This window comes from Capra hircus, chromosome 19, assembly GCF_001704415.2.
Source record: "Capra hircus breed San Clemente chromosome 19, ASM170441v1, whole genome shotgun sequence".
Taxonomy (NCBI): Eukaryota; Metazoa; Chordata; class Mammalia; order Artiodactyla; family Bovidae; genus Capra; species Capra hircus.
This window is the reverse complement of record NC_030826.1, coordinates 26456691-26477861: the sequence shown is the minus strand read 5'-3', so window position 1 is coordinate 26477861 and position 21171 is coordinate 26456691. Positions and strand designations below refer to the sequence as shown.

The 21171-nt window shown below is 51.6% G+C and overlaps 1 protein-coding gene across 4 annotated transcripts in view; it reads right to left on the bottom strand.

Moving 5' to 3' along the window:
• PELP1 (proline, glutamate and leucine rich protein 1) overlaps positions 552 to 21171 on the bottom strand; it is a 48346-nt gene continuing 27726 nt past the window's right edge. For 3 of the 4 annotated variants that reach the window (XM_018064497.1, XM_018064496.1, XM_018064498.1), the window contains 16 exons: positions 13685 to 13749; positions 13198 to 13303; positions 10312 to 10461; positions 10009 to 10080; positions 5412 to 5471; positions 4999 to 5149; positions 4678 to 4807; positions 4510 to 4597; positions 4015 to 4103; positions 3820 to 3936; positions 3553 to 3700; positions 3289 to 3448; positions 2632 to 2687; positions 2300 to 2506; positions 796 to 2202; positions 552 to 698 (listed from right to left, as the gene is read on the bottom strand). In XM_018064497.1, the coding sequence (XP_017919986.1) occupies positions 606 to 698; positions 796 to 2202; positions 2300 to 2506; positions 2632 to 2687; positions 3289 to 3448; positions 3553 to 3700; positions 3820 to 3936; positions 4015 to 4103; positions 4510 to 4597; positions 4678 to 4807; positions 4999 to 5149; positions 5412 to 5471; positions 10009 to 10080; positions 10312 to 10461; positions 13198 to 13251 (2982 nt within the window). In that variant the 5' untranslated portion in view covers positions 13252 to 13303; positions 13685 to 13749 and the 3' untranslated portion in view covers positions 552 to 605. The remainder of the gene's footprint in view (positions 699 to 795; positions 2203 to 2299; positions 2507 to 2631; positions 2688 to 3288; positions 3449 to 3552; positions 3701 to 3819; positions 3937 to 4014; positions 4104 to 4509; positions 4598 to 4677; positions 4808 to 4998; positions 5150 to 5411; positions 5472 to 10008; positions 10081 to 10311; positions 10462 to 13197; positions 13304 to 13684; positions 13750 to 21171) is intronic. The other variant, XM_018064495.1, reaches the window with a different exon arrangement.

Here is a 21171-nt window from a genome sequence, read left to right as displayed (position 1 = left end):
ACGTCCAAACCTCAAGAGCAGGTAGGAAGGCCGACAGTGAGTTTGTCAGATTCCTGCCAGGGGTACTGTCACTGCAAGGACCAGGCCTAGAATGCATCATCCATACCCATGGTGGATGCCCCTGTTAATTTAGGATGCCCCAGGTTCCAATTCACAGGAGCCCCTGACTAAACTCTGTACCTTATCATAACTTTCTAAACTTCTATCACTCAGCCTGCACTTTTAGACCAAGGCAGTGTGTGTGCTGTAACAGGTTCACTCACTAGGATACTCAGTTCCATACATCCCATCACAGCACCGCCCAGACTAACAGAAGCAGGGCTGCTTGCTTCTCCAGGCAACCGAGCACACGCTTAGTGTAGCAGGAGCAGCGGGCCAACGCGCTCAACTTCTGACACTGGCTTGCAGAGCGACCCCTGTAGGTCAATGGCTCCTCTATGGACAGCGGGGCTCACAGGCTGCCTGGGAAACACTGTGGGTACAGGCCAAGCCCAGCAGACACCTGGGCTTCTGCCTGGGGACAGCATGGTGGCAAAAGGCAGCAGCAGCCGTTGCTATCGAAGGATGTGAATTTATTGGAAAAGAAGGGGGGGAAGTGGGGCGGGCTAGGAGTCAGGCTCTGAGACAGGGGGCGGCTTCTCGTCGTCCGGGGGGCAGTCAATGAAGTCGGCCAGCATGGCAGCAGTGTCACCCTGCTCCTTCCAGGGACAAACAAAAAGTTCAGAACAGTCGCAGACACAGACCAGGTCAGGATGCATGTCGCTCCCGCCCCTCCTCCCCGCTGGGCCCCCTCACCTTTTCCGGGGGGAGAGCTGCCGCCTCCACCTCCATCTCTTCCACCGCAGATGCCTCTGGGGGGGGTGATAGCTTGTCACCCCCACCCTCAGCCCCCTCTTCCAGCAGAGTTGGTGGCCCAGAGGGCTCCTCCTCCACAAGCTCCTGAGGCGGTGGCCCTGCAGGGGGGCTCCCCCCTTCCCTCTCCACCTCCCCCTGGGAGGGGAGCACCTCAGGGGCCAGCATGGGGGCCATCTCAGGCCCAGGCGCCTCCTCGGTCCCCGGCTCCTCCACTTCCAACAGCAGCCCGGGTTCCAGTCCTGGCTCTGGAGGCCCCTTGGGAGACTCGGTAGGAGGCAGCACCGGAGGCAGGCTCGGGGGCGCAGGCCCTCCTCCTTCCACCTCCCCACCTGCCGGGCCGAACTCCACCTCTTCCAGCTCTTCCAGCTCCTCGTCTTCCTCCTCATCCTCCTCATCCTCCAGCTCACCTTCCTCCTCCTCAAACTCCTCCTCAAACTCTTCTTCCTCCTCTTCCTCCTCCTCAAAGTACTCTTCCTCCTCCTCGTCCTCCTCAAAATCCTCCTCCTCGTCCTCCTCTTCATCTTCCTCCTCCTCCTCCTCCTCTTCCTCCTCCTCCTCATCACTGCTGTTGATGTTAATGACCGTCAGGTCTTCTTCCAGGGCTGGGGGGCCTCCCCCACCAGGCGTCCCTTCCGGCACCAGCTGGGGTGGCGGCAGCGTCACCGGGCCGGGAACAGGAGGCGGGGGAGGGGGCGGGAGCGGCCCCGGGGCTGCAGGCAGCTCTTCTGGCTCATCCTTGGCTGGCACAGGAGGGGAAGCTGCAGGAGGCCCAGCAGGGGCTACTGGAGGGGGTGTGGTGCCTGAGGGGGGCGGGGGCGGGGGCGGCAGCCCCTCAGGCACAATTACCACACTGTCATCAGAGTCGCTCTCCAAGGAGATTTCCACGTCTGACGCCTCCTCCTTGTCATAGTGGACAAAGGCTGGTCTGGGCACTCGCCCCCCAAAAGTCTCATCTGGGGGGACGGTAGGTGGGGGACTGCCACTAGGGGCCAGGACAGGGTCCTCACTGGAGCCTGCCCGGTGGTTTTCAGGGCCAGGAAGGAGCCGGGGGGGTACAGACACCAGGCCTGGCACAGACAGGCCCAAGTGGTTGGCTGTGGCTGGAGGTCCAGGGCGTGTGGTGGGCAAGGGGCCCGCCGGGGGCATGGGGCCTGCAGAAGGCATCGGGCCCGCTGAGGGCAGGGGGCCCGGGGCATGGAAGGCTGGAGCCCTGAAGGGAGCTGGAGCCTCGGGAGGCGGGACTGGGGCCGGGGCAGGGCAGGTGGGGCCCACAGACTGCAAGGGAGGAACTCGGGGGTGGGTCAGAGCCGCACAGGTCACCAGCGCTTCTGAGCAGAAAGAGGAGACCTGGGGGAAGAAGGGGGCGAGAAAGGATCAGGACACGGGCTGTCACGGTACTGGGCGGGGAACACAGTGGTGGACACGCGGCCCGCGCAGCAGTTACCTCCAGGCTGTCCTCCCGCTGGCCCATGGAGAAGGCCCGCAGCGCACAGGCGAGGGGCGGTGGGCAGCGAGGAGAGGGGGCCAGCAGCAGAGCCAGCAGCAGGCGGTAGAGCTCCCGGCGGCAGTGGGAGCTGGTGTACGGGGAGCTGCAGAGCGCCTCACCCTGCTGAACACCCATGACCAGGGGGAGCACCAGCTCGTGCAGTCGCTGGAAGGACAGAGCACACACCTGGAGATACCGCCAGACGACCCGGCCGTCGTCCAGGGCCTGCGCCCAGGTCCAAATGAACCCCCACCAGTACCCCTTTCCAGTGGGGACCAGGCTCCCCTCACCCTGTGAGTCTCCTCCTTGATGAGAGGCCCGCACATCAGGATGGTCCGGCTGAGGCCTGGGGAAGGAGATGAGTGTGAGTGGCTGACATGATGGGCGGCCCAGGGGAGCGCCCACTCTGGCCGGCCTACCTCAGGCAAGTCACGTGACTCCTGTTTTTGTAACTATAAAATGGGGCTCATGAGTGGACCTCTACTACATAAAGCTGTGAACGTTATGTAATTCAGATGGAGATACATTATAAATGTGCATTTATACATGGGAGCGCTGACGCTGCCCCACACAGGAGGCTGGAGGGCAGTGCACATGTGGACCCCAATGGAAAGTCACTTCTGCTTCCAGCAGCGGGCCTGGGGCGTGCAAGCTCCGCAGGGCAGGGGTCTCATCCTCTTCCTCCCCTGCCCTCCAGGACACACGAGCACTCACCATGGACAAAGGATGTGCAAAGACGACACCTGTTGACCCGGGCGGGTCAACACCAGCACCCCATCCAACAGCAGGACCCAAGGCCCCACCTGCAGCCCTGGGGGGAGCGCAGCCCTTCGGCAGGCTCTTAGCTGGCTCTGCGTGTTTCCTAACCCCTCCACCAGGACACCCAGTCCCTCCAGGTGTCCCCAGACCCTCCCAGCCCCGAGGTGCAGGGCACAGTCCTCACCCACCTCTCAGCGCAGCTGCACACACGTCGCTGTTGGCATTGCTGTCCCCTTTCCGGTGGCTGGGCGGAGCGATGGCCTCCCCCACGTCCAGCTTCAGCTTCTTGGGGGCACTGGGCTTCCCAGTCTGCAAACCCGCGTCAGGGCTCCCCCGGGGGCTGCGCAGCTGGCAGGGGAGGGAACACAGATCACACACCAGCCAGCAGGAAGGCAGAATGGTCGGGAGGCTGGATCGGGTGAGGACCAGGGGTGCTGGGAGGCCTCTCTCACCCTGAGGGCGTCTGCCGGCGGGGAGATGTCGCTGAGCAGGTGGGAGAGGAGGGCTTCCCCCGAGGCGCCCCCCTGCAGCACCCCCGCTGAGGCCCCGCACACCTGCACCCAGAGCTCCAGGACGGCGTATACCTTGGTCCGCACGGTGCTGCAGGGAGCACAGAGGGTGCCTGTGAGAGGGAGGCCACGTCCCCATTCCCAGCCTGGCAGCACCGAGTCACCACCACCACCCACCCTCTCCTCTTTACTCCCTTCCTGGATGGTCACCTGTAGGGCCTCTCCTGGCCCGGTCCGAGGTTCTCCCTCCCAATGCTCCAGGCACTGAGGACCTGGGGAAGCAGGCGGCTGATCAGGGCCCCGAAGCGCAAGAGCCGTGCTCCACACCTGGGGGCAAAGACAGAATGGTGACCCCCGCTCCCAGCACGTCCCAAAGCCTGCACCACTTCCTCTCACCCCACTCACGCGAGGATGAGCGCCGAGAGCAGGTCCAGGGCTTCAAGGTGGAGAGAGGGCAGCAGCAGCAACCGCAGGGGACCATCTCCCAGCAGACTCTGTGCGAAAAAACCAGCAAATAAGGAGTGGAGGAAGAGAGAGAGACTGCGAGTTTGGAAGCAGAGACAGGGTGGAGGCGAAAGCCTGCACACACACAAGGAAGGAAGCCGCCCCGGCCCAGCTCCTCCGACAGGATGAAACCACCGCCCTCAACAGAGTGGGGAAGGAGCCGAACCCCTCGGCGGTGACTCAGTGGACACCCAGCTCACTGTCGGCTGGGGAAGCACCTGCTCCAAGCGCTCCCGCAGCACGGGAGCCCATCCACGCTGGCAGGCGTGGGGCAGGAGCGCAGGCGTAAGAGCAGCTGGACAGGGGAGGGAACCACGCGCTGTGGGAGCCCCTGCCTGCCTGCCCGGCTGCCAAGGGTCCCTGGAAGGGGCCGCCAGCAGGGCCGGCTCCACTCACAACATTCTTGGCGCTGACGCTGAGGGTCCGGCAGATGAGATCCAAGATGTCCTGCACGGGGACGGACACGGGCGCCCCGAACTCGGAGCTGGAGAGGATCAGCAGGGAGACCCTCAGTGCGGGGTCCCCAGTGTGGTTCTCCGCCTCCCTCCTCACTCCCTCACTCACCTGAGCATGAGCCCCAGGCAGCGGGCCAGCCCCGAAAACCTCTGCCGAAGCCGGAGAAGGGTGTGGGCGTCCGCGTCTTCTGAGGGGGACAGCAATGTTTCTGCCCCAGGGCTCTCATACTGCATGGGCGCTAGACAGACACAGCCACCTTTACTCTTCAGCCCTGCATCCATTTAGGTGGAGGACCCACCCATATTCTACCTACTGGCTTTTGCCTAGAAATCAGCGGCCCCACTTCTCTGGACCAGTCCCCTGGTCCCCTCACTGCCCCCCGGGGCTCCCTCACCCCTTGCCCAAGAGCGTCAGCCGGGCGGGCCCTACCCGCTTCCGCGCCCTCGTATAGGCCCCCGAGCAGACTGTGCAGAGAGGCCAGCAGGCTGCGCAGCTCCTGTTCCCAGCTGTCCGTGTGCTTCAGGCCCTGGGAGAAGCCAGCCCCCAGAGACGGCAGCCGGGAGTAACACTCGCAGGCCAACTGCCGGAGAGAGGGGGGCACCCGATCAGGTGGCAATCAGCCCAGCTGTGGATCCCAACCCCACCAGCGTCCAGGAAGACGGAGGTCAGTGCGCTCGGAGGGGAGATGCAATGGAAGAAGAGGCAGAAGCCCCTACTGGTGTGTACTGCGCATTGACAGGGAGGGGAAGGAGAATGCAGAGAAAAGCGGCAATAGAAAACAGAGGTGGGGGAAGCACCAGCTCAGAGCCCAGGCTCCCCGCTGTCTCCCTCCTTCTCCTTACCTGCTGGAGTTGAGGGCTCAAGGCATCCACCCGCGAGAGGAAAAACGAGGCCAGCTTGCCCTGGATCATGGGGAGAGAGAGCAGGAGGCTGGGGAGTCAGCTTCCAGGGCCAGAGACAGAGCCCCGGCCATCCCAGCAGCAGGGTCCAGGCCCAGGATCTCAGGCCCTTCTCTTTCCTGCAGACGAGGAAGCAGCGCACCCTCAGGGGTGCTGTGCCTAGGGGCAGACGCCCCTGTCCTCAGCCTCCCTGCTCTGGGGCTGTGTCCCACAGACCACGGGGCCCCTCCTCCAATGTTTGCAGAGTGACAGCACCCTCAGGCCAAAAGGACACAGCACTGAACAGCAGGCGCCTCCAACCCCAGCTGCCTGCCAGCTCAGACCAGGAGCACAGGGCCCCGGCTGGGAGCGGTGAGAGCAGCACGAAGTCGACAGAGAAGGGAAGGTAGACCAGCAAGACAGGCGCAGTGAGCTGAGAGCAGTGACTGATCAGTCACCAGGACCCGCCTGCTGCCGGGCAGCACCCATGAGGCAACATGTAACTGGGGCCCCACGTATCTGGGGGCAGAATCAAAGGGACCTGTGAACATGGACGGGAAGTTTTTTTTAAAAATCATTTTCACTTGCCTGTAAATAAAATGTAAATTTTTCTTTCAACTAGAAATGGAGACAAAAAGCCATAGTAGTATTAGCAGTCCCTTTGTCACCAGCAGAGATCATTCACTTTCCCTTCACATTACAGCTGTCAACAGGCATCTCACTCACGGGCATCACTATCATGAAACTTCAGGACTCATCAGACCTGCTGCTGGATTCTGTTACTTGATATGTTAACAAAGATGTGCATTCTATCACACTCTCCCTGCAATTCCATGTATTTTACTAATTGAAAAACACCCGGAGAAGAGATCCATGGCACAAAAAGAACACTAAAGCAGAAAAAGATTTCCACCTTCAGTGGGTATAACAGGAAGACAAATTATGAAAAATCATGACCTGGAACCAAAGATGGTGGCTCTGGAGGGACTGAGCTGGGAGGCAGGACTGAGCCGGGCTTGGGAGAAATTGGAGGAGCCAGGTAAGGAGACGGGAGAGCCAACACAGTGAGGAGAGCGACAGTCTCCCACGGGGCCCATGGAGAAGCAGGCTGGGCCTTAAATCCCAGGCGAGTGTGTATGGACCCCACCGGGGTCAAAAGTCAACTTCCAGAAAACAAGGCAGACAGCAAGGGAAAGCAGGTGCAGAGCCCATCAGAGTGAATCAGGAGCCCTCCAGGGCTCCCTCCCTGCTGCTGCCCTGGTTTCCCAGGGTCCAGAGCAGGACTCTCAGTGGGAGAGAGACAGCACTGTGATGGCTGATCCCAGGGTAGAAGGCCTAGAACGACCGGGACAGCACTTTCACATCTGGTGGGGCAGGGCTCTGAACACTTCAAACCAAAAGCAGCAACCACCCTCTGGGTTCCTGACCAGCTTCTCCAGGGATGTTATTTCTTAAAAGTCGCCAAAGCCTTATCCACACTGGTGCTCAGCCCTTTGGACCAACTTCCTGCTTACTCTTTCCCTGAGACCCAGGAAGCCAGATTGCTGAGGCCAACAGAGGTCTGCTTATGTGACTGCAGTCAAGCAGAGTGCAGGGACACAGCCCTGATCACACAGTTCCACCTGAAATGACCTGCAGTGCAAACCAAAATAATGGCTCACTTGGGACATTTCATCAGGAACGAAAGCATGTGTGCGTACATGGTGTCCCTCAAGACGAGGGTGAGTTTTCCCACTCATTCCAGAACAAATAATCAATGTGTTGAGGAGGAGGAGAGGTGAAGCCTGGACAGACTGACTTCATGGACCCAGAATGCTGAGATGCCTCATTTGGGAGGAGTCCTGAACTTGGAGACAGCAGCTGCCCTGGGAGCTTCTAGGGGGAGGAACAGAGAGCAGATACACACTCTAGCTATCCACTTCCCAAGCACTGGTCTGCAAGATGTTCCAGTAGAAACTGCCCCTGGTGCATCTGTGCACGACAGACTCGTGTCTGCCACACTGGCAACAGACAAAGCCGAACTCCTACCAGAGGGCATTCTCCAGATGACGCTGTGTCCTCAGAGAAGCACAGGCTGACACACGCTGCAACAGCGTGCGTTCTGTTGCTCAGTTTGCAGAGGGCACTCAAAAGGCCATGCCTTCAAAAATGCCATCTGACAAGAGGCTGTGAGTTCCAGATCACTTCTCCTGACCACTCACAATGAAAATTAAAGGCCCTGGCTTCCCTGGTGGCTTAATGGTAAAGAATCCATCTGCCAAGGCAGGAAACTTGGGTTCGATCCCTGGGTCGGGAAGATCCTTTGGAGAATGAAATGGAAACCCACTCCAGTGTTCTTGCCTGGAAAACCTATGGACAGAGGAGCCTGGTGGGCTACAGTCCACAGGTTGCAAAGGAGTCAGACACGACTGAGTGACTCAACAACAACAAGCAGAGGACTCAGAGACAGTCTAGTACGACTACTCAAATCCTGATCCCACAGGTAACACTCAGTTCTCCTTCCACTTTCTGTGGGGGATGCAGAGAGACACTGATGCTGCTGCTAAGTCGCTTCAGCCGTGTGCGACCCCATAGATGGCAGCCCACCAGGCTCCTCTGTCCCTGGGATTCTCCATGCAAGAATACTGGAGTGGGTCGCCATTTCCTTCTCCAGCAAGGAAACACAGATAACCCCAAACCAAGCTCAACAGAAACAGGCTTATGCAGTAAAATCTCACAAACTGTCACCAGTAAGAGTCAAAGACACAGAGGTAGCCTGTGTAATTTGAGACGTTAATTTACAGTTTTAGAAGATGGGCAGTTTTTACTAAACTTAGTAAACTCTAGTGAAAAAACAAAACAAATTCAGTAAAATCCCTGAGTTACTCCAAATGCCTTGACCAAGTCCTGCCCTGCTAACCAAAGATTCTATCACCTGCCAGGAGTGGCATTCCTGCGAAAACAAAACATCAATAAGGACATGACCCCACGTTCCCTGAGAAACACCATGTGCTCTGGGGCTTTTCAAATACTGCAAGTAACCAGTCAGTAAAGCCTCAGTAAGGACACTCCCAGACCATAGCACAGGTGCCCATGACACGCTCACAATCCTTCCCATGCCACCAACGATGGAGCAGAGCTGCCATCAGTGTAGAAGCCTAGCTGCCAATCCTGTCCACATTCTTAAAACCACCTGTGGAGCTCAGTTTGGTGAAAAAAAAAAAAACAGGCTCGAAGGGCAAGCAATTCCTGCTCACACCCTGGTTTGACAACTCCAGATACATAGGCTTGGGTTAGTCAAACCATTCTGGGCCCATCTCCTGTTTCATTTGGTGACAGCAACTCCACAGAATTACTGTAAAATGAGATGACACATGGCAGACACACAGCAGACAGCCTGGCATGTAGTGGATACCAGTCCCCTTTCTATTTCTTTTTACTTTTTTGACTGGGTCATAGAACTATGTGATTTGACTTTCAAGAAAAGCTGAATGGCAAACTCCCCCTTAACTAGCAATACCGAGTATAGTAATACAAATTACTGTGATTAATCACGAGTTACACAAAAATGTTATTAATTTGCCACTAATTCCAGTTCTCCACAGACCTGTGCTTCCATCTGAGATAACCCAGTGGTTTGGCGAGCAATGGTGAGTATACCAAAGCAAGAGAGAGCGTTTAATCAGGAGAGGAACACCTATTTGTTCTTAGGTACGAGTTGGCATCAGAATTATTCTGCAGACAACAAGTGTACCAATTCCAGAGGCCCTTTAACTGTTACTGCTTTGGCCAAATCGGATGACCATTTGTATTTGTTTTTATCTCCTTAAAAATAAAACTCTAATTCTTTCACTGGCCTCCTTCCTCCTGCCCTGACCCACGTCCACCCTGCCTATTTGACCAAGCACGGCCATGCTGCTCAGTGCCCCCCTCACACGGTCAACAGGAGAGGAAAGCGCTGGGGAGGCTAACGGAGGGAAAATATAAGGCAGGAAGGCTTCCTGGAGGCAGTTACAGAGTGTTGGGAACAGAGTAACCAGGACGGTAGGAAAACGGGCAGAGCGCCCAAGAGGCGCAGAGAGGGCCAGGCAGAGAGGAGGCCAGGGAGAGCCTGGGCTGGCCTCAGACCTCAAGCAAGTTATCTAATTTCGGTGTCTTCACCTGTGAGAGTCAATGAGAATGCATTTAAAGCTATGAGGTGAGGGCTTCCCTGGTGGCTCAGTGGTGAAGAATCTGCCTGCCAATGCAAGAGACACAGGTCCCTACACTGGGAAGACCCCACAGGCCACGGAATGGCTAGGCCTGTCTGTTCTCAGAACCTGGGAGCCCAAACTACTGAGCCCACGTGCCACAGCTACTGAAGACCAAACACCCTACAGCCCGTGCTCCACAGCAAGAGAAGCCACTGCAAGGAGAAGCCTGTGCACAGCAATGAAGACCCAGCACAGCCTAAAATGAATGAATGAAATCATTAGAAAACGAATTAGAGCTGTGGAGACAGACGCTTATAAATCTCAACAATGGAACCTGAAGTAAGACAGAGACCGTGTTGGTAGGAAGAGGAGTTTCTATGACCACTTACTTTGAGAGACCCACACGCTCGAGGAAAATGGGTCATACATGCCTTCATTCCTTCTAGCGCGGAGAGCTCGCACTGTGGGAAGAACAGATGGTCAGGAAGAGCCCAGCCCCCCAGAACCCATCCATCTCCACCCCACCACCCCTCAGGGTCTCTTCTCCTTACACTTTTTTTCAGCCCCTCCCTCTTCTCACTTCTTCAATCCCATTCCCCAATCACTTCCCATCAAGTTCTCTAATCCAGTGGGTGTGAATGAGAGCAAGCACTGGAGGGGCCCAGGGTCAAGGGAGCTGAGAGGCGGCTCACCTCCGGTCTGAGGGCCAGCAGGGAGGTGAGGAGGCCGGGGAGGTGGTTCATGGAGATGTCCCGGAAGACTGCAGGAAGCTGGGCCGCGTAGCGGAGTAGGTCCTTCAGCACGGTCACAGCCAGCTCCATGGTAGGGGGCGGGTCCTGGGACTAAACAGCACAACAGCCCATGCTCCCACCTAGCCCTCAAGGTCACCAAGAGGAGGAGGAGCGACCCGCATGACAACGTGCAGCTTCCGACAAACTCCACAGTGACCGCCCCATTCCTGTCAAATCCCCTGGGGACGAGTGTATCAGCGACACGGAGCAACCAAGTCACACATTCATCCAGAGAAAGGATGTGTGTGCACACTTTAGTATTGTGGTGTCTCGGTCCTAGGAATGTTCGGCAGGGGGCGGGGGGGGGGGCAGGGGAATAATGAAGCCACACCTTAACAATCTCACTAAACAATCTCAAGAGTTTCTTGCTGCTCCCACACTGCAATCCCCTGCTAGGATGGAGAGGAGCACTTCCCAGCCCAAAGTCTCAGCCACAACAGAGCTACCCATCTCACTAAGCTTGCATGTGGCTGGCTCAAACCTACCCTGAACTCATGCAGGATAAATGGTTTGAAGTCTGAGGACTTTTCCTAACAAATTAATACATACCTAAGGAAAAAGCGTTCAGTGCATTACCTCCTGCTAGACCAGTGGCCACATGTCAATGAAACAAACCAGAATCCTTGTGAGAAATCAGACTCGGTGGGTCTACCAGCCACAAATGGGCCTCAACACCATCTGGCACTCCTACTGCGTCTCTCACTGGTTAGCTCCCTCTGCTGCTCAGCTCTTCTCAGGCACCGTCACTTCTGTGTAACCTGACCTACGATTTCAGAGAAGCCTGCAGCCCAAAGATGGGAACTCTCTCAGCTTCCCACCACCAAACTGAAAACTCCATCTCAGTCCTCCATCTGAGGACAATCCCCCCTCTGAGGACAATCCCCCCCACCCCTTCCTCTCAGAACCACCTCACACTGTTAACTAGCCCTTGTCTCCAGCCCCCTGAAAAGGATTCCTCTTGCTGGCATTTGTGCCTGTTCCCATCCTAAACATCTCTCCCACCCTGAAAATCCTTGCCTGAGCCTGTACTCCATGTGCCCGATTTCAGGTGTTACCGAGCTTCCCTGCCCTACCAGTGAAGCCAGAGGTCTTGACAGGACTGTCTCATCTTCCGCAACCCCATGCCTTTTCCCACTCACTGTTCACCCCAGGCTTCAGTGTCCACTGCTCCGCTTTCTGCTGCCATTCTGGGTCAGTTCTAATCCTGTCTCCACACAGTGGCCAGAGTGGCATTTCCAAATGAAAATTTGCTCACATCACTACCACCACCACCACCACCTCCTTCCCCCTGCTCAAAACCTTCCATGAATCCCTGCTGTTCCAAAAATAAACGCCGAGCTTCTTAATATGCCTGCACCACCACCCACGGCCTAGGCCCCATCTACCTACGTCCCGAGTTGCATCTCAGCAACCCCTGCCACACCCACTTGCTTACAATTCTTCAAATGAGTCAAATGCCTTTTCACTCAAGGCTTTTGCACACGTAGAACACTTTGAAAGCTTTCTCAGCCCAATGTACTCCTACTCATCAGAGCAGAAAAGCCCTCCCTGAACCACTGACCCTGATCGCTATACACACACCACCCTGGTCTGGCTCAGTCTCTCGTTAACATGCTTTCAGAGAACTATATATATATTTTTTACCTCCAGAGCATCTACCACAGTTTAGTTCTTCACACTCACTATATAATTATTCTCTTCCACTTGAACACAGGTCAGCAAACTCTGGTCTGTGGGTGCCTGTTTTTGCACAGCCCACAGGCTAAGAATGGTTATTACATTTTTTAAAGGGTTGTAAAACAAACCAACAGAGAAACACTCAGCAATAGAAACCATGGGAATTTCTGGCTGTCCAGTGGAAGGACTGCTCACTTCTGCTGTAGGGGGCTCAGGTTTGACCCCAGGTCAGGGAACTAAGATCTCACAGCCTATGCAGCACAGCCAAAAAAAAAAAAAAAAAAAACCAACCAGAAACCATATATGGTTTGTAAAACCTACAACATTTTACTATCTGGAAACACCTACAAAGGTTCCCAACCCCTGCAGGAGACTCTAAACACCATGAAAGCAGGGTCCAACTGCATCTCCCTACCATCTCTCCAGAACTCAGCACACAGCCTGCCATGTGTGCCCAGAACACACTTGTGGAAGAACTAAGTGGGGATGTCATCAAAGGATGTAAAAGTAGAAACAAATTTAAATCTTAAAAGAGGAAGAGATCCATGGCTGATTCATGTCGACATATGGCAAAAACCACCATAATACTGTAAAGTAATTAGTATCCAATTAAAATAAATTAATTAATTTTTTAAAAAAAGAGGAAGAGAGAAGTAGAAAAAAAAAATTGGGGAATTCTCTGGCAGTCCAGTGTTTAGGACTCAGCTTTCACCGCCGAGGGTGTGGGTTCAGTCCCTGCCTGGGGAACTAAGATTCCCGTGAGCCACATGGTGCACAGCCAAAAAAATAAAAATAATTTGAACAAATAAATTCTAAAAATCCAACACCTGGAGAAAGGAGCTTCAGAGATGTCACTCATTAGAAGAGCTCACAAGGAAGTGAAACAGTCAGAGGTCACAGTGAGTGTGTGTAAGGTCAGGTGAATTAAAATAACCCAGTGGATAAAAATAACAAAATCTTTAAAAGCATGTATCTATTTGTAGCTTATCCTGCTAGAAAGAAACTGCCCTCGGAACTCAAAGTCTCCCCCACAAAGATGTCAAGCTGCGTCTGAATAGAGACCAGGTCGTGGCTGGGGCGGAGGTGGGGAGTGGCAGGCAGTAGACTCACCTGCAAGATCTGCTGGATGCTGCGAAGCCAGGAGACACAGTGCTGCTGGAACATCTCCGTGGGGCTCTCCCCCACCAGCAGCGACAGCAGACAAAGGCCCTCAAACCTGGTAAGACATAGGTGAGTGACGACACAGGAGAGGTGGCTAGACTGCAGAGAAAGCCATTCAACGCCCTCTTACTCTCACTGGCCAGAGTGAAACCTGACTCCAGATCCACAGCCGCTTCTCATTCCCGAGATACTCGAGGACTTGGAGTGAGGCATGGGCAGCAAGGGAAGAAGGGGACAGAAGGCGGGGCGAGGGACTCTTGGAAGCCGCCATAGGTGGGGTTCAACACAAGTGAGCTCGTGAAAAGAATCAAACTCTCTACCCTGGGCATGGAGAAACCTCCTGGCTCCACGGGGTGGTGATGATGGATGGACAGATGGATGGCCCTCTTCCTAAAGAAACATGCCCCCTGGAGAAAAAACACGGCTAGAGACTTACCGAGTTTTGATAGAACTGAGACGAGCATTACTGAGACCCACCAACGCCCCAACAGCAGAAAGGTTCTGGAGGAAAGAAAACAGTCAGGAACAGGATGCTAAAGACATAGGATTTCTCTAAGCCCGTCCCTGCCCCAGCCCTTCCAGAGCCTGTTCTAAGTCACACCTCCAGTGAAGCCCCGAGACCATTCCCCTCGACACCTTCAGCCTCTGCCCTATTTTCAGTAGGGGGCACACAGCAGCCTGTCCCGTGGGCTTTCCTCAAGTCACATCTCACCAGGCCGCTCCCACTGCCCACCCAGCAAATCAGGGCTACACAGAGGGCTAGTCAGTCTGACTCAGCCTGTCGGCAGACTTCAAAGACAGGCTCCTACTCCTGTGTCTCCCGGGACAGTGCTGAGCTCAAAGGGGCATCCCTAAATGCGCGCTGACTGGACAAGGAACTCACAACCCCTCACTCCTTCACTCCAAATCCTCCTCCTGGTCTGGCTTCCTTCAAGCTGCTAATGCCCACACAGACAAGTCAGCCGGAACTTCCTTCCCGCACATTCTGGGAGCCCTGAAAGAGGTCCCCTCTTCAGGGCCCCCACAAGTAACCTCTCCACCCTCTGAAGGGCCAGCCTCCTCTGAGGGCCTGCTATCTTCCTAACCATTACCTTCATTCTCTCAACAAACACATCTTATACACTGAGTCAGATGAAGGAATCCAGAGCTGAGTAAAAGAAATAATGTCCCTGGTTCTCATGAAGGGCAAGTGTTGATTCACTTAACAATATTTATTTACCTATTTCATGTGAGACATTGCTTGAGGTGCTAGTGAGCTTATACTCTAGTTGCTAAGAGGAAAATAAAGTCGACTGAGGAAGGAAAGGAAAGCCTGGAGCAGGGTAGGCAGACGGCACTTCATGTGGCGCAGGACCGGGGCCTTCCGTCAGGAGGCCACCTGAGCAGAGGAAAGTTGAGAGCAAGATGTACTGATATACTCACAAGCACTGATGGGAATAGAAAATGGTGTAGCCACTTCAGAAAACAGTCAAGCAGCTCCTCAAAGGTTAAACATCTTTTACGTATGACCCAACAATTCCACTCTGAAGTATATGCCCAAGAGAAACGAAAACACATATTCTCATCAGAACTCATACATGGGGCTTCCCTGGTGGCTCAATGGTAAAGAAACCACCTGCCAGGGCAGGGGACACAGGTTCAATCCCTGATCCAGGAAGATCACACATGCCTCGGAGCAACTAAGCCCATGTGCCAAAAGTATTGAGCCTGCGTTTTAAAGCCCAGAAACAGCGACTACCGAAGCCCACCCACCCTAGAGTCTGTGCTCTGCAACAAAAGAAACCCCTGCAAGGAGAAGCCTGCACACCCTAACTCAAGAGTAGCCCCTGCTTTCTGGAACTAAAAAGAAAGCCCACACAGCAAAGACCTAGCACAGCCAAAAATAAAAAAAAAAAAAAAAAAAAGAACTCGTACATGAACATTCACAGCAGCATTACTCGTAACAGCCAGAAAATGGAAAAAACCTAAATGTCCATCAACCATGACTGGATAAACAAAATGAAGTATATCGACACAATGGAATATTACTTGGTCATAAAAAGGAATGAAGTTCTGAGATAGGAATGAACCTTAAAAACATTATGCTAAGGGAAAGAAGTCAGACCCCAAAAGCCACATGTTCTATGATTCACATCTATGAAATGGTCAGAGTAGGCCTTTTCTATAGGTTTCTATAGGAAAAAAAAAAAAGTAGATTTGCAGTTGCCTAGGGCTGAAGGGCCAGAGAAGGCAATAGCAACCCACCCCAGTACTCTTGCTTGGAAAATCCCATGGGTGGAGGAGCCTGGGAGGCTGCAGTCCATGGGGTTGTGAAGAGTTGGACACAACTGAGTGACTTCACTTTCACGCACTGGAGAAGGAAATGGCAACCCTCTCCAGTATTCTTGCCTGGAGAATCCCAGGGACAGTAGAGCCTGGTGGGCTGCCGTCTATGGGGTCGCACAGAGTCGGACATGACTAAAGCGACTTAGCAGCAGCAGCAGGGCTGAAGGGCAGAGAGGTGTTCAGTGGGGGGAAACAGGGAGCAACTACCTTTAATGGACAAGTGGGTGAAAGGGTAACAAGACACAAAAATATATAATCTTCCCACAGGAATAAATCATAACTTCATAATGAAGATACATGGCAACTATCACCTTAAACCATGATCAAAGTTAACACCACCAGTAATGGGACAAAGAGACATTATGTGCTGCCTGATAAAATGTAACAGGAATGTCACATATCATTTCTGCAGTATTCCTGCCAAAAATCATCAGAAAACAGCAGACGAACCAACCTGAGGGACATCCTATAAAATAACTAAAATTCTAAATGTTAAGATCGTAAGAAATGTTTCTCTTACTATAAAGGACACATTTAGCACAACTGAGAAAACTGGAATAAGATTGTATCAACGTTGATTTTCTGAGTTTCATGATGGAATGTGGTCAGGTAAGGGAATGTTGTTTTTAAGGAAACAGAAGGGCATCCAATCTCCAACTTCCTCCTTTATGGTCCTAGAAAAAAATATGCACAGAGAATGATAAAACAAACATGCATTTAAAATGTTGACATTCAAGGGATCTGGGTGGAGTGTATATTCCCTCAAATTCTCTATAAATCGCAAGTCATTTTCAAAGCAATTTTTTGTTTTAAAGAAAAGAATGGAGAAAGTACAAGTACAAACAACTCTTCTGAGGAGTTTTGCCATAAAGAGAAGTAAAGAAATGGGGCAGGAGCTGGAGGGGGACTTTTTTAAAAGCAGTTTTGAGCTATACGCTGATGAAAACAACCTAACAAAGGGAAAAGCTGATGATGAAGTGAACTTGCCTAAGTGGAGAGGGGATAGACGTCGTGTACAAGCAGAGGCCTGGCCTTAGTACGGCCATGGACCAGCTCACCCCTAATAACGGCAGGGACAGCCGAGCACAGGGCACAGACAACGGTAAGCTGGCAGATGTGGTGGCAGCACCTATGCAAATTCCCATCCCGCTGTTCTTTTCTCAGTGAAACAGGAAGTGACATCATCAGCTAAGCGCGAGGATGGAGAGAAGTCATCAGAGGTTGCAGAGGAAAGAAATGTAACAGGACTGGTCGACAACAGCAAGAGTTTACTTGAGATGATGGTGGCCTTGAATTTAAAATGAGACCAGCCAATCAGGATATGTGCTCTTTTTCAGCTACACTGAGCTGTGCAGTGCAGGCACCAAATAAACAGAGTTGGATTTAACACAGTCGGGGTGTTGTCAGGCAAGTACAATGAAGGGAGAAGGGCAAAGAAATAAGTACAACGGAATTTAAACAGGGTAAGAAGAGAGAACATGGCAGATAATAAATTATTTAAAATAGTGATAAACACTACAAAATAATCAAAACAGAACAATGTGACAGAAAATGATGGAAATAAGACAGACCACCATATGCTCGGTGCTCAGGAATGACTCCTCTGAAATGGTGGCAGGGAGGTTGGGACCTAAACACGCAACTCACTTCCCCAGGAGATTCCCAGCAGGGTGAAGGATGTGAGGAGCCGTGGCCTCAGCTGCTGCAGAAATAAGGTCGGCCTCGGTGGCTGAAGTCTAGTGAAGACAGGCCAGGAGTCATGTGAAAGGAGGTCAAGAGGCTTGGTGCAATAAGTAACTGCATGGTTTTAAGCAGGACAATGCTATAATCTTGGCGATATTTTCAAAAAGATCATTGGCTACTGGCTAGAGAATGGGACAATACAAAGGCCCAGGGATACAAGGTGGAACCAGACACTCTATCCTTTGAAGTATGTGCAATTGTAAGGGAAATGAGATGTGGGATGTGCTTTAAAATGCTCCAAGGGAAGGGGAGGTTGGAGGCAGCTGGGAAAGTGAGAATGAAACAAGATGAGCAAAATGTTCGCTGTTAGATCTGGGTGACAGAGACAGCAAAGGTAGGGGTGGTTCAAGATACAATTTTCTTGAACTTCTACGGTGGTCCAGTGATTAAGAATCTGCCAATCAATGTAGGGGACATGGGTTCGATCCCTGCTCCGGCAAGATTTCACATGCCCCGACGTGCCACAGGGCAACTAAGCCCGTGTGCCACAACTACTAAAGCCCGTGAGCTCTAGAGCCCATGCTCCGCAATAAAAGAAGCCTGCTCATCACAACCAGAGAGTAGTCTGTTTGCCATAGCTAGAGAAAGCACGAACGCAGCAACAAGGACCCAGAGAAGACCCAGTGAAGCCAAAAATAATTAAGTTTTTAAAACACCATTTTCTCTATTTTTGTGTCATCTGAAATTTTCCATAAATTGTTTTTTAAATTAACTTATTTTTTAATTGAAGGACAACTGCTTTACAGAATTTTGTTTTCTGTCAAACCGCAACATGAATCAGCCGTAGCTATTACATATATCCCGTCCCTTTCGAACTTCGTAAGAAAAGCTGACAAGAGAGTGAAACAGTGAAGAGGTAACAGTGAGTGACACTCCCTCCCATCTCTCTCCCCACCCCACTCCTCCAGGTTGATTCCGGGCCTAGGTTGAGTTTCCTGAGCCTTGCAGCAAATTCCCCGTTGGCTATCTATTTTACATATGGTAATGTAAGTTTCCATACATCTCTCCTTCCCCTTCCCTCGGCCTCCTGTCCATAAGTCTATTCTCTGCTTCTCCATTGCTGCCTTGTAAATAAATTCTTCAGTACCATTTTTCTAGATTCCATATATATGCATTAGAATGCAATATTTTTCTCTTTCTGACTTACTTCACCCAGTATAATAGGTTTTAGGTTCATCCACCTCATTAGAATTGACTCAAATGCGTTCCTTTTTATGGCTGAATAATACTCCATTGTGCATATGTACAACTTCTTTATCCATTCATCTGTCGATATAAAACTTCTTTTTAAAAAAACACCACCACAAAAACAAATCAAAGCCCAGCTGTGTGGGTACTAAGTGTATATGAAAAATGAATATATAATTTCAATATGGTGTAATAAAGAATAGCCAATCATAGGTTGGAAAGGTTTCCCAAAGGCAGTGACAAACATTAAGTTGAAAAGATGTGGGGGGGGTGGGGTGGGGAATGGAGCAGCAGCTCAGGGAGGGTTTCAAAGCAGAGGACAGTAAGTGCAAAGGCGGAGTCAGGAAAGTCCAGGTGCTTAAAGATTTTTAAGAGGCAAGAAACAGGATCAGCTGTGGGAAATGGATTAAAAGAACAAGACAGAGCAAGACCAGTTAGGAGACCAGTTGCTAGGACGCAAGCCAGAAATTGTGAACTGTTCTAAGGTTAGTTCCATTCTGGAACTACTGAGTTTACAGTACCTGCGGGAAAGCAAAGTTGGTGATTTAAGCTTAGACGGAGGCGGCAATCAATGGATCTCTTTGTCTCTCAAGCTCCAGGCCTATTTACTTACCCTCAATTCTCATCGCAACTAGAAATTCTCCAAGGAAAACGACAGTATCTTACTTATCTACCTGGATAAGTAGCTACATAACAGTAAATGTCTGTTGAATGAAAATCTACAGGGAAGTGAAGAAAACCCACCACATGGTTCCCCATACTGAGAATGCAATATAACACAACACAAGTATAAAAAAATTCAAGGCAAGATATACCCAAAAATATAATACAGGCAATAATAAAGGGGTGTTCAACAACACCCTTAGCTTCTTCACTCAAAATACTTCTAAGGGAACGGAGGGTAGGGACGGGATGGGCCAGGAGTTTGGGACTAGTAGATGCAAACTATTACATATAAGCTGGATAGACAAGGTCCCTGTAGCTCAGATGGTAAAGAATCTGCCTGCAATGCAGGAGACCTGGGTTCGATCCCTGGGTCAGGAAGATCCTCTGGAGAAGGGACTGGCAATCCACTCCAGTATTCTTGCCTGGAGAATCCCATGGACAGAGGAGCCTGACGGGCTACAGTTCGTGGGGTTGCAAAGAGTCAGACACGACTAGGTGACTAACCCACCACCCACCACTGTGTAGCACGGGAAACCATATTGAACATTCTGGGATAAATCATAATGGAAAAGAATATAAAAAAGTATGTATATGTAACTGAGTCACTCTGCTGTACAGCATAAATTGATACATTGTAAATCAACTATACTTCAATTAAAAATCAATGTTTCTAGACTTCAGACACTTAAAAGAATATAAGCAAGACATTAAGTTCATGTAGCTCACCCTGAGAGAGAAAGGGAAGACTTGAAAGAGATGATGAAGGAAATCACACATTTACAGGCAGAAGAGATGATAATATTTCAGGAACACTTAGGAACCACATGAATCACGGGTTAGGGTTAGGGTTAGGGTTAGGGTTAGTCCTCAAAGAGGACTAATGTTAATATAAATAAATGAGGTCATCGCTGATAAATTTGGGGCTAGATTATTATTTCAAAGATTACTGAAACACCCAGCAGGCTGTGACAACCCTCTTCGTGGAAGGAAGCACAGAGCTGGGAAGGTCCAAGTAACAAAGGTGGGACAAGGAAGACCTCATGTACCTGGGTCTTAAAGGATGGGTAGAATTTGGGGGAGGGTAAGGGGGAGAAAGATGAAGCACAGCAGATAATATTAAAAGTGAACCTATCATAGGTTAGACAGTTACGTCTTATTAGTATCTCGGTCAGATAATGGGGGGGTTAAGCCAGTATGGGGGCAATGGGAAAAATATGGAAAGGATATGGAAAGCTACATAAAAGATAAAATCAAAAGGACTTAACAGACTGCATAAAGAGGTGTGTGAGCAAGACGAAAGTGTCTAGAATGACATCTGTGTTTCAAGCTTACAGGACTGAATGGATGTTAGATTCTACTCTGTACAATCCAAAGAACTCTTCTAAGCTAGTCTACAAAGTGCTGCATGACTTGTCCACAGCCTACCCACCTCATCGCACCCACTCTCTTCCTCTCCATCTCTAACCCCAAGCACCACGCCCTTCTTTTCAGTTCCTACCAGAGGAACTTCCCACGGAAGCTTTACGCTGACCGAACTGCCTCTTCCATTTTCTTCCCCTACCAAACCCCTACTCATCCTTGCGGATCTCAGCTTAAACTCTGGTACCTCAGAAAAATCTCTCGGTGTTCCAGATTAGATTAGAGGGCTATACAATTCTATACAATTGTATGGAATTATTGTATACCACTATACAATTCTCACAGTGTTTCATAACATTTTGTTCATCGCCATCGTATCTATAACTGGAGCGCCCAGGATGTGGCCCTCAGTAAGAGCTCGGTAAATATTTGCTGAATACATCCATTCACTCAGTCGAAACAATCCCCAAAACAGATACTGCCGAAGGAAAAAGAAGCTAAAGATTATACATCTGGTACGTGAGCGGGCCTGGGATCGAACCCATTCATAAGCGTCTACCGATAGCCTAGCAACAGAGAAAACGAGGTCCTTCCTCTTCCTTGAGTTTCTTCTACTCACGGCTGATAAAGAAGTGAGTGAAT